Raw genomic sequence first — 14506 nt, forward strand, 5'->3', positions numbered from 1 at the left:
GACCTAGACAACCAGGTGAGGAGAGTTCCTTACTGAGACCTAGACAACCAGGTGAGGAGAGTTCCTTACTGAGACCTAGACAACCAGGTGAGGAGAGTTCCTTACTAATCAGTGACCTTAATTCATCAATCAAGTACAAGGGAGGAGTGAAAACCCACAGACACTCTGCCCTCCGTGGAATGAGTTTGACACGTGATGTAAACCCATCATCGTACACCACACACACAAACACATAAATAAACAAACAGACAACTGATTTGAATCAAAACAAATAATTTATTCAAACAACTCATGGAAAAGAATGAAAAAGCCTTGTGATAGGATAGTACATGCAGGCCTGGGGTCAGCTCCAGCATATAGACAGAACAGTGAGAGTAGACGGAGAGGGCGTCCCGGGAATACCTCCTTCCTCCTGAAGTGCGCTGTCGATCACCAATCCCTCCCACAAAAAGGGAACAAGTGCACACTTTGGGAGAAAGGAGAGATCATTGGGACCCACTTAAAGATTCCTAAACAAGTGGGATCAACAAGTTAACTAGCTATGGTTTTGGCAAATAAACAACACACAAAGGTAAAGATCAAATGATTTAGAGTATCAACTCATTTATACCAAATCTATCTATATGTAGTTGTTCATAGACTTGGGCTTACAAGACTGATGTTTAATGCTTTGTGAAATTACTCAACTGTGTGTGTGTTACTGTCATAGATAATAAACCAACTAACTTGTGCCGTCTGGTGGACAGATTAGAACCGGTAACACGTTAACCGGTAACGTCAGCATGCACAGTAAACCATTATAGCATGCTGATCAAACATTACGTGAGGATGACATCAGACCCTCACTGATGTCCTCTTTGTTTGTATTGCGTGGGACGTTTTATGGTTGTGAAAAGACTCCAGTCTGTCTGACACAGTGCATAATATTGTGTTCTCTGACACACACGCACGTTTACACACGTATCATACCAGCTTGTTAACGTGTGCACACTGAAGGTGCTACAAAAGCTAATTCCGTTGTTAATTGTATGATCAGTGTAGGGCACCCTATTGGCACCCTGTTCCTTATAGGCCTAGTGCACAACTTTTGACCAGGGCCCACAGCGTACCATTTTGGACGCAGCCCAGGTCTTAGCCACTCATAAAGAAACAGATCAGCACAAAGTTCTGCACTTAGAATGAACATAGATATAGAATTAAAAAAAATAAAAACAAAGGAAAACAAACACACAAAATTTACAATGACCTAAAACTAACGTTCAATCTAATTATAATATTTAAACTCTTAAAAACAACAAACTAAAAGGGTAGGTGAGTGAGAACGACTGCTGACAGAAAAGCTCCTCTGTAGAGCCTAAACATCACACACTCCCAATGGATACACCAGCCAACTCAGAAACAACACACTCCCACCACCGCACAATGCTAAAAAAGACCAAGTATTTTTCCTTTGTCTTTTTGTCTTTAAAGCTGTTCCTTAACAGAAGCCTTGGGAATGACTCTCAGTCAACACAAGCTGCTGGGCAACTGGGATGAAAATCACTTCATGGTTTTACAGGAACTGAAACGGACCACTTCCGGGTCATCAGAGGCTGAGAGTGTGGTTTGGGGTCACAGGGACTTGGAGGAGGGTGGGTAGATGAAGGTACCCCCCCGTCCACTATACTACAACCTGGCTGGTACCCCGATACTACAACCTGGCTGGTACCCCAACCTGGCTGGTACCCCAACCTGGCTGGTACCCCGATACTACAACCTGGCTGGTACCCCGATACTACAACCTGGCTGGTACCCCGATACTGCAACCTGGCTGGTACCCCGATACTACAACCTGCCTCCCCTGCCACTCCCCCGAGTGGCGCAGCGGTCTAAGGCACTGCATCTCAGTGCTAGAGGCGTCACTACAGACCCTGGTTCGATTCCAGGCTGTATCACAACCGGCCCAGCGACGTTAGGGTTTGGCCCGGGGTAGGGCCTCATTGTAAAAAAGAATTTGTTCTTAACTGACTTGCCTCGTTAAATAAAGGTTACATAAATAAAATACAAAGCCTCTCTCTCTGTGCTGCTCTGGGGGTTCCAGCAGCTGTCAGTCAAACAGATCCTCACACAGACACACACTATAACACTGCTCAGTCAGGTTTGGGCCTTCGTCCTCCAGCCCTAACCTCCCTCTCCATTCCATGTCTCTCTTCCTCTCTGTCGTTTTCACTGAGGTAAGTACTGCCGCTGGCCTTGTGAACGTTCTGCAGAAGTTACGCACGACGCATGGCTGGACCAAAGAAACCAGAAATGAACACAAATACATCTCCTCCTCCTGTCTTCTACCTCTCTTCATGGGCCAGCCTTCCTGCATCTCTTAAAACTCTCCCTGCTCCTCTCCTCCCTTCCGCTCCCTGAGCTCAGCGGTAAACACACACACCTCATCACAATGAGAGGGTAAAAAGCTCTCAGCCTATTCAACTCATTCCACACAAAATAAAATGCTTTTTAGTTTCCATATTTCATTTTTCCACAAAAAAAGCTTTCTTCTCCTTCTCTCCATCAGTCTTCACTTCTGCATTAGCTTACAGGCTCCTCCTCCACTCCGATGGTATGGGAGGTGGCCAGCGGTTCTCAGCAGTTGATTGGTTGTTTGAGTGCTATGGGCGTGGTCTAAGATGTAACCCGGTTCAGCCCACTTTGGCCCAGGTGAGGAAGGCGGGGATGTCTCTGACCGGCACATTCCTGGTCAGGGCTTTGACCCGCAGGTTACGGTCATCTGTCAGAAGAACCACCTCCCGACGCAACCGCACCGGACCGTCTGGTAGAGAGAGGTTGGAAGGGAGGAAGAGGGCAAATCGGTAGGGGAGAGAGAGTGGAGGGGAGCAGAGGTTGGGAGAGAGAAGGGAGCAGAGGATGGGAGGGGGGGGAGAAGGGAGCAGAGGATGGGAGGGGGGGAGAAGTGGTGGGGGGGATTTGGGGAAGGAGAGGATAGAGGGAAAGAGGGGGGGTTAATATAAAAGTATAGACAAATCAGGCATAATGTGTGTGGGTGGTTGTCTACCTCTCTGTGCAGGCATGAAGTCCTTAGCCTTGTCTTTGCAGTAGTGGAGACAGCAGGACAAGATGACATCATCATTGTTCCCCTGGAGAGAGAGAAAGGAAGAGAGGAGGTAGGGAGGGAGGAGAGACTGGTAAATCTAAAGATGATTTTCAACGACAGCCCAAAATTGGATGAAAATGCATTGATATGCAGTCAGACTGCTCCAAATGGTATGATGGTAAAACATCGCACTGTAAACAGAGGATCTGGGTGTTTAAACACACACATTAACACACCTGTTGTCCGGAGGTGTCTTCACTGCGGAAGGCAATAGACTCCAGTTGACTTCCTCTGCTGGTCAGCGCTCTGAGACAGGGCTCTCTGGCCTCGAACCCTCGCTCCAGAAACGCCACGGCAACCTTGGCCTTCTCCTGGACCGCCCGTGCATGAGTCGCGCCAGGGTTTCCACGGGAACCACCGCCGCCACGACCACCGCCGGAGCCTCCGCAGCTCTCCTGACCCTTTGCCAGACCATCCAACTCTGTTATCACTGGAGAAGGGAGAGAGCGAGAGGGGGAGAGAGATAGAGAGACAGTGCGGAGAGACGGGGGAGAGATAGGGGGAGAGATTAAGGGGGAGAGATTAAGGGGGAGAGAGAGAGAGTGAGAGACGGGGAGGGAGAGAGAGCGAGCGAGTGACGGGGAGAGAGAGAGAGGTGGAAGGGGGTTAGAAAAGGAGGGGGAGAGGTATCTTGAGGCCGGTGAGGTGGTTGATGAAGCCTGTGTGTGTGTGTGTGTGTGTGTGTGTGTGTGTGTGTGTGTTAGTTACCTATGAGGGGCACCACCAGTATGTAAGTCCCAGACTGCAGTAGTGTCTTGAGGCTGGTCAGGTGGTCGATGAAAGCGTTGGTGTCTGGAACCAGGAAAAGAGGACGGACCTCTAACTCCAGCTGACCACATGTCTGTAACACGGCCTGCACAGAGGGACACACCCGCATGTTAACACACGTTACATGGTATAAACACATGTATACACACACGTTAACACACAGGTTAATACGCTCAAGAATTCAGGACATACAGCGGGGTCCGAAATGATTGACACCCTAAAAAAAGATGATCAATAATTACAGTAGGAAGTCAATGCTGAGCTACACAGAACCAGTTAAAAGTTGACACAACTACTCACTCCGGGGTTTTTATTTATCCATTTTTATACTATTTTCAACATTGTAAAAATAAAGAAAAACCGTTGAATGTGTAGGCTTTTGACTGGTACTGTATAGTACGCACCAAAAAAATGGGGAAATGATATTATACCAATACAATTGCTCAGAGAAAGAGATGTTGTTTATTAAGTCATATTATTTTCCTCAAAAAAAGGTAGGGGTCAAAATTGACACACCTAAAGATTCTTGTAAATAAATGAGTCAAAAAGTTTAGTATTTGGTCCCATATTCATAGCATGCAATGAGTATGTTTACATGCACAGGAATAAAGTAATATAAACACTTTACTCTGCTTATCTTAAATCGGGTCAGTTTTCAGCTGTGGTAATATAATTGCACAAGGGTTTCCTAATGATCAATTAGCCTTTTAAAATGATAAACTTGGATTAGCTAACACAACGTGCCATTGGAACACAGGAGTGATGGTTGATGATAATGGGCCTCTGTACACCTATGTAGATATTCCATAAAGAAATCTGCCGTTTCCAGCTACAATAGTCATGTACAACATTAACATTGTTTACACTGTGTTTCTGATCAATTTGATGTTATTTTAATGGACAAAACATTTGCTTTTCTTTTAAAAACAAGGAAACTTCTAAGTGACCCCAAACTTCTGAACGGTAGTGTACAGTCGTGGCCAAAAGTTTTGAGAATGACATACATATTCATTTTCACAAACTCTGCTGCCTCAGTGTCTTTAGATATTTTTGTCAGATGTTACTATGGAATACTGAAGTATAATTACAAGCATTTCATAAGTGTCAAAGGCTTTTATTGACAATTACATGAAGTTGATGCAGAGTCAATATTTGCAGTGTTGACCATTCTTTTTCAAGACCTCTGCAATCTGCCCTGGCATGCTGTCAATTAACTTCTGGGCCACATCCTGACTGATGGCAGCCCATTCTTGCATAATCAATGCTTGGAGTCTGTCAGAATTTGTGGGTTTTTGTTTGTCCACCGCCTCTTGAGGATTGACCACAAGTTCTCAATGGGATTAAGGTCTGGGGAGTTTCCTGGCCATGGACCCAAAATATCGATGTTTTGTTCCCCGAGCCACTTAGTTATCAATTTTGCCTTATGGCAAGGTGTTCCATCATGCTGGAAAAGGCATTGTTCGTCACCAAACTGTTCCTGGATGGTTGGGAGAAGTTGCTCTCGGAGGATGTGTTGGTACCATTCTTTATTCATGGCTGTGTTCTCAGGTAAAATTGTGAGTGAGCCTCTCCCTTGGCTGAGAAGCAACCCCACACATGAATGGTCTCAGGATGCTTTACTGTTGGCATGACACAGGACTGATGGTAGCGCTCACCTTGTCTTCTCCGGACAAACTTTTTTCCGGATGCCCCAAACAATCGGAAAGGGGATTCATCAGAGAAAATGACTTTACCCCAGTCCTCAGCAGTCCAATCCCTGTACCTTTTGCAGAATACCAGTCTGTCCCTGATGTTTTTCCTGGAGAGAAGTGGCTTCTTTGCTGCCCTTCTTGACACCAGGCCATCCTCCAAAAGTCTTTGCCTCACTGTGCGTGCAGATGCACTCACACCTGCCTGCTGCCATTCCTGAGCAAGCTCTGTACTGGTGGTGCCCCGATCCCGCAGCTGAATGAACTTTAGGAGACGGTCCTGGCACTTGCTGGACTTTCTTGGGCACCCTGAAACAATTGAACCGCTCTCCTTGAAGTTCTTGATGATCCGATAAATGGTTGATTTAGGTGCAATCTTACTGGCAGCAATATCCTTGCCTGTGAAGCCCTTTTTGTGCAAAGCAATGATGACGGCACGTGTTTCCTTGCAGGTAATCATGGTTGACAGAGGAAGAACAATGATTCCAAGCACCACCCTCCTTTTGAAGCTTCCAGTCTGTTATTCGAACTCAATCAGCATGACAGAGTGATCTCCAGCCTTGTCCTCGTCAACACTCACACCTGTGTTAACGAGAGAATCACTGACATGATGTCAGCTGGTCCTTTTGTGACAGGGCTAAAATGCAGTGGAAATGTTTTGGGGGGATTCAGTTAATTTGCATGGCGAAGAGGGACTTTGCAATTAATTGCAATTCATCTGATCACTCTTCATAACATTCTGGAGTATATGCAAATTGCCGTCATACAAACTGAGGCAGCAGACTTTGTGAAAATTAATATTTGTGTCATTTTCAAAACTTTTGGCCACGACTGTATATAGTGTGTGTCTGTGTGAGTGTGTATATAGTGTGTGTGTACGTATATAGTGTGTGTGTGTGAGTGTGTATATAGTGTGTGTGTGTGTGTGTGTGTCTCTGTGAGTGTGTATTTGTGTGAGTGTGTATATAGTGTGTGTGTACGTATATAGTGTGTGTGTGTCTGTATATAGTGTGCGTGTGTGTGTCTGTAAGTCTGTGTGAGTGTGCATATAGTGTGTGTGTGTGTGACCTGTATCTTGTCCCTGCGTCGTTGCTGCTGCGCCAGTCTGTTAGTGAGGGCGCTGTGTCTGGCCCGAAGCTCTCTGATGTCATCTTCGCTGCCCCCGCCCTCATCCCCCTCGGAAACAGACGACTCCGCCTCCACGATGACGTCATCGCTCTAAGATACAGCACCACAGGAGAGAGGGGAACAGAGGGACATGTTAGCAGCCACACATCTAAAAACACCTACACACCTGATTCAGCTAACCATGGGATTCAAGACGGTAATTAGTTGAGACAGGTGTCTAACTCAGTGCTAGACTTAAAACAAATATTCAAGGAATGAGAGACCGAAAAACTTGGAGAAGAACCTGCGATAACATTTGATTGGTAAGAGAGAGAAACAAACAAACACCTCTCTCTCGGTCAGTGAGTCGTGTCGACTGTGGGCGTCGCCGGGGCTGCTGGGTTGGGGAGAGGTTGCCATGGAGACATACTTCCCTCCCTTGAAGGCCAGGAGAGGTTGTTCCTGTCCACACAGAGCCTCCAGGAAATACTTCAACACTGTTACCCTTTTACAGTCTGCTGCTATTACCTAGAGGGAGAGACAGAGAGAGAAATAGGGAGAGAGTGAGACGGGGAGAGCGAGAGAGAGAGAAAGGGAAAGAGTGAGGGGGACAGAGAGAGAGAGAGAGGGAGAGAAAGAGAGAGAGGGAGAGAGTGAGAGCGAGCAAGAGAAAGAGAGCGAGAGCATGTATGCAATGTATATATGGTGTATAAACTCACGGTATCCCTGGTGAGGTCTATGTAGCAAGGTTCCTGTGGGGCGGCGAGCAGCGGGACGAAGCCGGCCAGCAGCCTGTCCTCCTCCAATAGCAACAGGCGGAGCTCCTCATCCCCCTCGTCTCCGTCCCCGTCTGCCTTGTACAGCGGCGCTTCCCCGTGGTCGACACGCGCCAACGCATTACACAGGTCGGCCAAGCTACGCCACACACCAGAGCTACAACCACTGGTAGAGAGACGAGGGACAATCAGTGTGGTACAGTAACACCTCCCCACAGGAACAGAGAGGAGACAGTAACACCTCCCCACAGGAACAGAGAGGAGACAGTAACACCTCCCCACAGGAACAGAGAGGAGACAGTAACACCTCCCCACAGGAACAGAGAGGAGACAGTAACACCTCCCCACAGGAAGAGAGAGGAGACAGTAACACCTCCCCACAGGAACAGAGAGGAGACAGTAACACCTCCCTACAGGAAGAGAGAAGAGACAGTAACACCTCCCCACAGGAACAGAGAGGAGAGAGTAACACCTCCCCACAGGAACAGAGAGAGGAGACAGTAACACCTCCCCACAGGAACAGAGAGGAGACAGTAACACCTCCCTACAGGAAGAGAGAGGAGACAGTAACACCTCCCCACAGGAACAGAGAGGAGACAGTAACACCTCCCTACAGGAAGAGAGAGGAGACAGTAACACCTCCCCACAGGAACAGAGAGGAGACAGTAACACCTCCCTACAGGAAGAGAGAAGAGACAGTAACACCTCCCCACAGGAACAGAGAGGAGACAGTAACACCTCCCTACAGGAAGAGAGAAGAGACAGTAACACCTCCCCACAGGAACAGAGAGAGGAGACAGTAACACCTCCCCACAGGAACAGAGAGGAGACAGTAACACCTCCCTACAGGAAGAGAGAAGAGACAGTAACACCTCCCCACAGGAACAGAGAGGAGACAGTAACACCTCCCTACAGGAAGAGAGAAGAGACAGTAACACCTCCCCACAGGAACAGAGAGGAGACAGTAACACCTCCCTACAGGAAGAGAGAGGAGACAGTAACACCTCCCCACAGGAACAGAGAGGAGACAGTAACACCTCCCCACAGGAACAGAGAGGAGACAGTAACACCTCCCTACAGGAAGAGAGAGGAGACAGTAACACCTCCCCACAGGAAGAGAGAGGAGACAGTAACACCTCCCCACAGGAACAGAGAGGAGACAGTAACACCTCCCCACAGGAACAGAGAGGAGACAGTAACACCTCCCCACAGGAACAGAGAGGAGACAGTAACACCTCCCCACAGGAACAGAGAGAGGAGACAGTAACACCTCCCCACAGGAACAGAGAGGAGACAGTAACACCTCCCCACAGGAACAGAGAGAGGAGACAGTAACACCTCCCCACAGGAAGAGAGAAGAGACAGTAACACCTCCCCACAGGAACAGAGAGGAGACAGTAACACCTCCCCACAGGAAGAGAGAAGAGACAGTAACACCTCCCCACAGGAACAGAGAGGAGACAGTAACACCTCCCCACAGGGAGATCGTCCTGTGTTTGGATTGTATACTCACTCTATACTACAAGGCGGAGGATTCCATTGGTCGGGGTGTCCAAGCATCCAATCAGACCAGACTTTAACGCTGGGCAGCAGCTCCCTCAGGTCCAATGGGAAGGCAGAAACTTTCACCATCCCCTCCTCCCACTCATCCCCCTCTTCTCTCTCCTCCTCAGGGATGGGCTCTGAGAGAGGGAGTGAGGGAGAGGAAGAAAGGGATAGGGAGAGAGAGAAAGAGAATCATTGTCTGCCTTCCTAGGGGGTAGAGTTCATAGGTCAGGCAAACCTCTCCATTAAGGTTACTACAAGCTGTGTGGGTAGAGTTGGATTTTTGGTAACATGATATCCTCATCAGTCCCACTCCCACTCACGATAGCAAAATAAAAAAACATTTGGCATTACATTTTTAGAAAGCAAGGAAGAGTCCCCTTCCCTTGCGAGTAGTAGCTAGCTGGCAGCCTGGCTAGGTGGCTTTAGCCTGGCTAAAACATAGCAAGCTAGCCAGCCTTTTTAGCTTCCCACTTCTCCAATGCGACATAATCAGATTCATAATTTAAAAAAATATGCCCTGGAAAATATTCTTATACTTGTCGGTGTAACCTGTTAGGTTGTAATTATCAGAGTAAGAACTCGAGGGACACTATGAAAGCTTAAACCAAGTGAATTCATCCCAGAGGGTCGAACAGCTGAACCGACCAAAACATGGTACCACCAGTGGTGGTATACAGTCTCCTCCCTGCTAAACATTGCCTCTTTATTGCAGGAAACTAAGTGTTAGGGGAAATAAACTGTTCCTTCTCCCTTAACATGACCTGACCTCGACCCCCTTCATCACTAATCCATGGCTCTCTCCTTATCAATGCCTGCCACATGTGATCGTTTTCCCTACACTCAGTTCATTCCAAGCTTAATTGCACCCACCATATACCTTCCTCCTACAGATAACCATTCACTTCTGGTGTAGACCCTCTAAAACATAGTACTCAATATTTCAATAGGATACCTGATAATTAACCCTAAGTTTTAGGAGTCAGAACCAAGAATCCATCCAACCTAAAACATGATCCCAGTTTGATATGCTGCTTGTGTATTCATTCCCATAGCATCTAAATAAAACACCATGTTTTGGTCATGGAGAAAAAGCACATGGCTAGTTAGCTGGCTACAGCAGGTTCTACCATTTCACAGTAGCCTGTTAGTGGGTTAGAGGGTTTGAGAGTTATGGGGTTAGAGGGTTAGTGGGTTAGAGGGTTAGAGTGTTAGTGGGTTAGAGTGTTTGTGGGTTAGAGTGGTAGTGGGTTAGAGGGTTAGAGTGTTTGTGGGTTAGAGGGTTAGTGGGTTAGTGGGTTAGTGTGTTAAAGGGTTAGTGGGTTAAAGGGTTAGTGTGTTAGTGGGTTAGAGTGTTAGTGGGTTAGAGTGTTTGTGGGTTAGAGTGGTAGTGGGTTAGAGGGTTTGTGTGTTAGAGGGTTTGTGTGTTAGAGGGTTTGTGTGTTAGAGGGTTAGAGGGTTTGAGAGTTATGGGGTTAGACGGTTAGTGGGTTAGAGTGTTAGTGGGTTAGAGTGTTAGTGGGTTAGTGTGTTAGAGGGTTAGTGGGTTTGAGAGTTATGGGGTTAGACGGTTAGTGGGTTAGAGTGTTAGTGGGTTAGAGTGTTAGTGGGTTAGTGTGTTAGAGGGTTAGTGGGTTTGAGAGTTATGGGGTTAGAGTGTTAGTGGGTTAGAGGGTTAGTGGGTTAGAGTGGTAATTGGTTAGTGGGTTAGAGTGTTAGTGGGTTAGAGTGTTAGTGGGTTAGAGGGTTAGTGGGTTAGAGGGTTAGTGGGTTATCGTGTTAAAGGGTTAGAGTGGTAGTGGGTTAGTGGGTTAGAGTGTTAGTGGGTTAGAGTGTTAGTGGGTTATCGTGTTAAAGGGTTAGAGTGGTAGTGGGTTAGTGGGTTAGAGTGTTAGTGGGTTAGAGGTTAGAGGGTTAGTGTGTTAGAGGGTTAGTGTGTTAGAGTGTTAGAGGGTTAGAGGGTTAGAGGGTTAGTGTGTTAGAGGGTTAGTGGGTTAGAGGGTTAGTGGGTTAGAGGGTTAGTGGGTTTGAGAGTTATGGGGTTAGACGGTTAGTGGGTTAGAGTGTTAGTGGGTTAGAGTGTTAGTGGGTTAGTGTGTTAGAGGGTTAGTGGGTTTGAGAGTTATGGGGTTAGACGGTTAGTGGGTTAGAGTGTTAGTGGGTTAGTGTGTTAGAGGGTTAGTGGGTTTGAGAGTTATGGGGTTAGAGTGTTAGTGGGTTAGAGGGTTAGTGGGTTAGAGTGGTAATTGGTTAGTGGGTTAGAGTGTTAGTGGGTTAGAGTGTTAGTGGGTTAGAGGGTTAGTGGGTTAGAGGGTTAGTGGGTTATCGTGTTAAAGGGTTAGAGTGGTAGTGGGTTAGTGGGTTAGAGTGTTAGTGGGTTAGAGTGTTAGTGGGTTATCGTGTTAAAGGGTTAGAGTGGTAGTGGGTTAGTGGGTTAGAGTGTTAGTGGGTTAGAGGTTAGAGGGTTAGTGTGTTAGAGGGTTAGTGTGTTAGAGTGTTAGAGGGTTAGAGTGTTAGAGGGTTAGAGGGTTAGTGGGTTAGAGGGTTAGTGGGTTAGAGTGTTAGTGGGTTAGAGTGTTAGTGGGCTAGCGTGTTAGTGGGTTAGAGTGTTAGTGTGTTAGAGGGTTAGCGTGCTAGTGGGTTAGAGGGTTAGCGTGCTAGTGGGTTAGAGGGTTAGCGTGCTAGTGGGTTAGAGTGTTAGAGTGTTAGTGGGTTAGTGGGTTAGAGGGTTAGTGGGTTAGAGGGTTAGTGGGTTAGAGTGTTAGTGGGTTAGTGGGTTAGAGGGTTAGTGGGTTAGTGGGTTAGAGGGTTAGTGGGTTAGAGTGTTAGTGGGTTAGAGGGTTAGTGGGTTAGAGGGTTAGTGGGTTAGAGGGTTAGTGGGTTAGAGGGTTAGTGTGTTAGTGGGTTAGTGGGTTAGCGTGTTAGCGTGTTAGAGTGCGTCAGAGAACACAACTCTTCCCTCATATGAACTGTGTCAATCAAACAATCTTTACACAACCATACAATGTATACAAATATCCCATCTGTGAATGACATACCTGCAGGTGTGTCTCTCAGTAGTTCTGTGCAGCGCTGGACCAGCAGAGAGAACATGGCCAGACCCAGAGATGTAGTCTGCTCCTGTAAAACAGACCTCACCTCACCATCTCCTCCTAGAGGAAGGGAGACGAGAGGGAGGGAGGAGGAGAGGGAGGGAGGGAGGGAGGGAGGGAGAGGGAACGGGGAGGAGAGGGAGGGAGGGAGGGAGAGAGAAAGGGAAGGAAGGAGGTAGAGGGAGAGAGGAAGGGGGAGGGAGAGAGAGAGAGGAAGGGGGAGGGAGAGAGAGAGAGGAAGGGAGAGGGAAGGGAAAGGGGAGGAGAGGGATCATAGGCTTCAGTGTTTTTGCGCAAGGTCACTTTTCTCTTGGTGTGTGTGTGTGTGTGTGTGTGTGTGTGTGTTACCTCTGCTCTGAGCGTTGTGTATAGTGAACATGTTGATGGTGATGATCTGTAACATGTGTGTGTGTGTTACCTCTGCTCTGAGCGTTGTGTATAGTGAACATGTTGATGGTGATGATCTGTAACATGTGTGTGTGTGTTACCTCTGCTCTGAGCGTTGTGTATAGTGAACATGTTGATGGTGATGATCTGTAACATGTGTGTGTGTGTTACCTCTGCTCTGAGCGTTGTGTATAGTGAACATGTTGATGGTGATGATCTGTAACATGTGTGTGTGTGTTACCTCTGCTCTGAGCGTTGTGTATAGTGAACATGTTGATGGTGATGATCTGTAACATGTGTGTGTGTGTTACCTCTGCTCTGAGCGTTGTGTATAGTGAACATGTTGATGGTGATGATCTGTAACATGTGTGTGTGTGTTACCTCTGCTCTGAGCGTTGTGTATAGTGAACATGTTGATGGTGATGATCTGTAACATGTGTGTGTGTGTTACCTCTGCTCTGAGCGTTGTGTATAGTGAACATGTTGATGGTGATGATCTGTAACGTGTGTGTGTGTGTTACCTCTGCTCTGAGCGTTGTGTATAGTGAACATGTTGATGGTGATGATCTGTAACATGTGTGTGTGTGTTACCTCTGCTCTGAGCGTTGTGTATAGTGAACATGTTGATGGTGATGATCTGTAACAGGCGTGTTCTTCCCAGGGGAGAGGGGCTGTGTTGGAGCAGTGCTCTGAACTCCTGGAGAACACGACTGACCACCTCCGGGAACGACTCCATGCTGCCACACAGTGGACATGTTGCTCATTTAGCACACACTCTTACCCAGAGATACTTACAGTCAGTGCTTTCAACTAAGATAGGTAAGACCAGAAAAATCCTTCAAAAACAACAGCATTATCAGTGAAATACGTGTGTTAGAGCATACACACAACCACACGGGCTTTAAAAAAATGAAGTCTACATATTTAATTCACGACCACACACACACCAAAATAACTCACCCCACTTTAGTGAAGAGTTTTCCATGAGCGTGGAGGAAGCTGAGAATGAACCTCTTATTGAGCTGCAGACAGACAGGAGCAACAGAGCACTGATGAGTCAGATAGTAGGTCTAACATTGATTAGTCATGTCTGTCCTGTCGTCTTCTTTCATTGTTCTATGCTATTTAACAGCTAGGTGAAGGGGACTGGTTATAACAGCTAGGTGAAGGGGACTGGTTATAACAGCTAGGTGAAGGGGACTGGTTATAACACTGGTTATAACAGCTAGGTGAAGGGGACTGGTTATAACACTGGTTATAACAGCTAGGTGAAGGGGACTGGTTATAACACTGGTTATAACAGCTAGGTGAACAGGACTGGTTATAACACTGGTTATAACAGCTAGGTGAAGGGGACTGGTTATTACACTGGTTATAACAGCTAGGTGAAGGGGCCTGGTTATTACACTGGTTATGACAGCTAGGTGAAGGGGCCTGGTTATTACACTGGTTATAACAGCTAGGTGAAGGGGCCTGGTTATAACACTGGTTATAACAGCTAGGTGAAGGGGCCTGGTTATTACACTGGTTATAACAGCTAGGTGAAGGGGACTGGTTATAACAGCTAGGTGAAGGGGACTGGTTATAACACTGGTTATAACAGCTAGGTGAAGGGGACTGGTTATAACACTGGTTATAACAGCTAGGTGAAGGAGCCTGGTTATTACACTGGTTATAACAGCTAGGTGAAGGGGACTGGTTATAACACTGGTTATAACAGCTAGGTGAAGGGGACTGGTTATAACAGCTAGGTGAAGGGGACTGGTTATTACACTGGTTATAACAGCTAGGTGAAGGGGACTGGTTATTACACTGGTTATAACAGCTAGGTGAAGGGGACTGGTTATAACACTGGTTATAACAGCTAGGTGAAGGGGACTGGTTATAACACTGGTTATAACAGCTAGGTGAACAGGACTGGTTATAACACTGATTATAACAGCTAGGTAGGTGATAGAGACTGAGCAGAAAGGTGGGCACCAGAACCTGACTATAGGCCAA

At 47.0% G+C, this 14506-nt stretch overlaps 1 protein-coding gene across 3 annotated transcripts in view; it reads right to left on the reverse strand.

Moving 5' to 3' along the window:
• Nucleotides 1-256: 256 nt before the first annotated feature.
• The window catches only part of LOC106563799 (telomerase-binding protein EST1A), a 38646-nt gene continuing 24396 nt past the window's right edge, over nt 257-14506 (reverse strand). The window contains exons 9-19 of one of the 3 annotated variants that reach the window (XM_014129659.2): nt 13466-13527; nt 13097-13242; nt 12065-12178; nt 8995-9163; nt 7425-7647; nt 7054-7233; nt 6667-6816; nt 3851-3995; nt 3319-3572; nt 3044-3125; nt 257-2800 (exon numbers count right to left, since the gene is read on the reverse strand). In XM_014129659.2, the coding sequence (XP_013985134.2) occupies nt 2670-2800; nt 3044-3125; nt 3319-3572; nt 3851-3995; nt 6667-6816; nt 7054-7233; nt 7425-7647; nt 8995-9163; nt 12065-12178; nt 13097-13242; nt 13466-13527 (1656 nt within the window). In that variant the 3' untranslated portion in view covers nt 257-2669. Of the gene's footprint in view, nt 2801-3043; nt 3126-3318; nt 3573-3850; nt 3996-6666; nt 6817-7053; nt 7234-7424; nt 7648-8994; nt 9164-12064; nt 12179-12466; nt 13060-13096; nt 13243-13465; nt 13528-14506 lie in introns of those variants that run through there. The other 2 variants (XM_014129661.2, XM_014129660.2) reach the window with 2 other exon arrangements.

This window comes from Salmo salar, chromosome ssa11 (assembly GCF_905237065.1).
Source record: "Salmo salar chromosome ssa11, Ssal_v3.1, whole genome shotgun sequence".
Taxonomy (NCBI): Eukaryota; Metazoa; Chordata; class Actinopteri; order Salmoniformes; family Salmonidae; genus Salmo; species Salmo salar.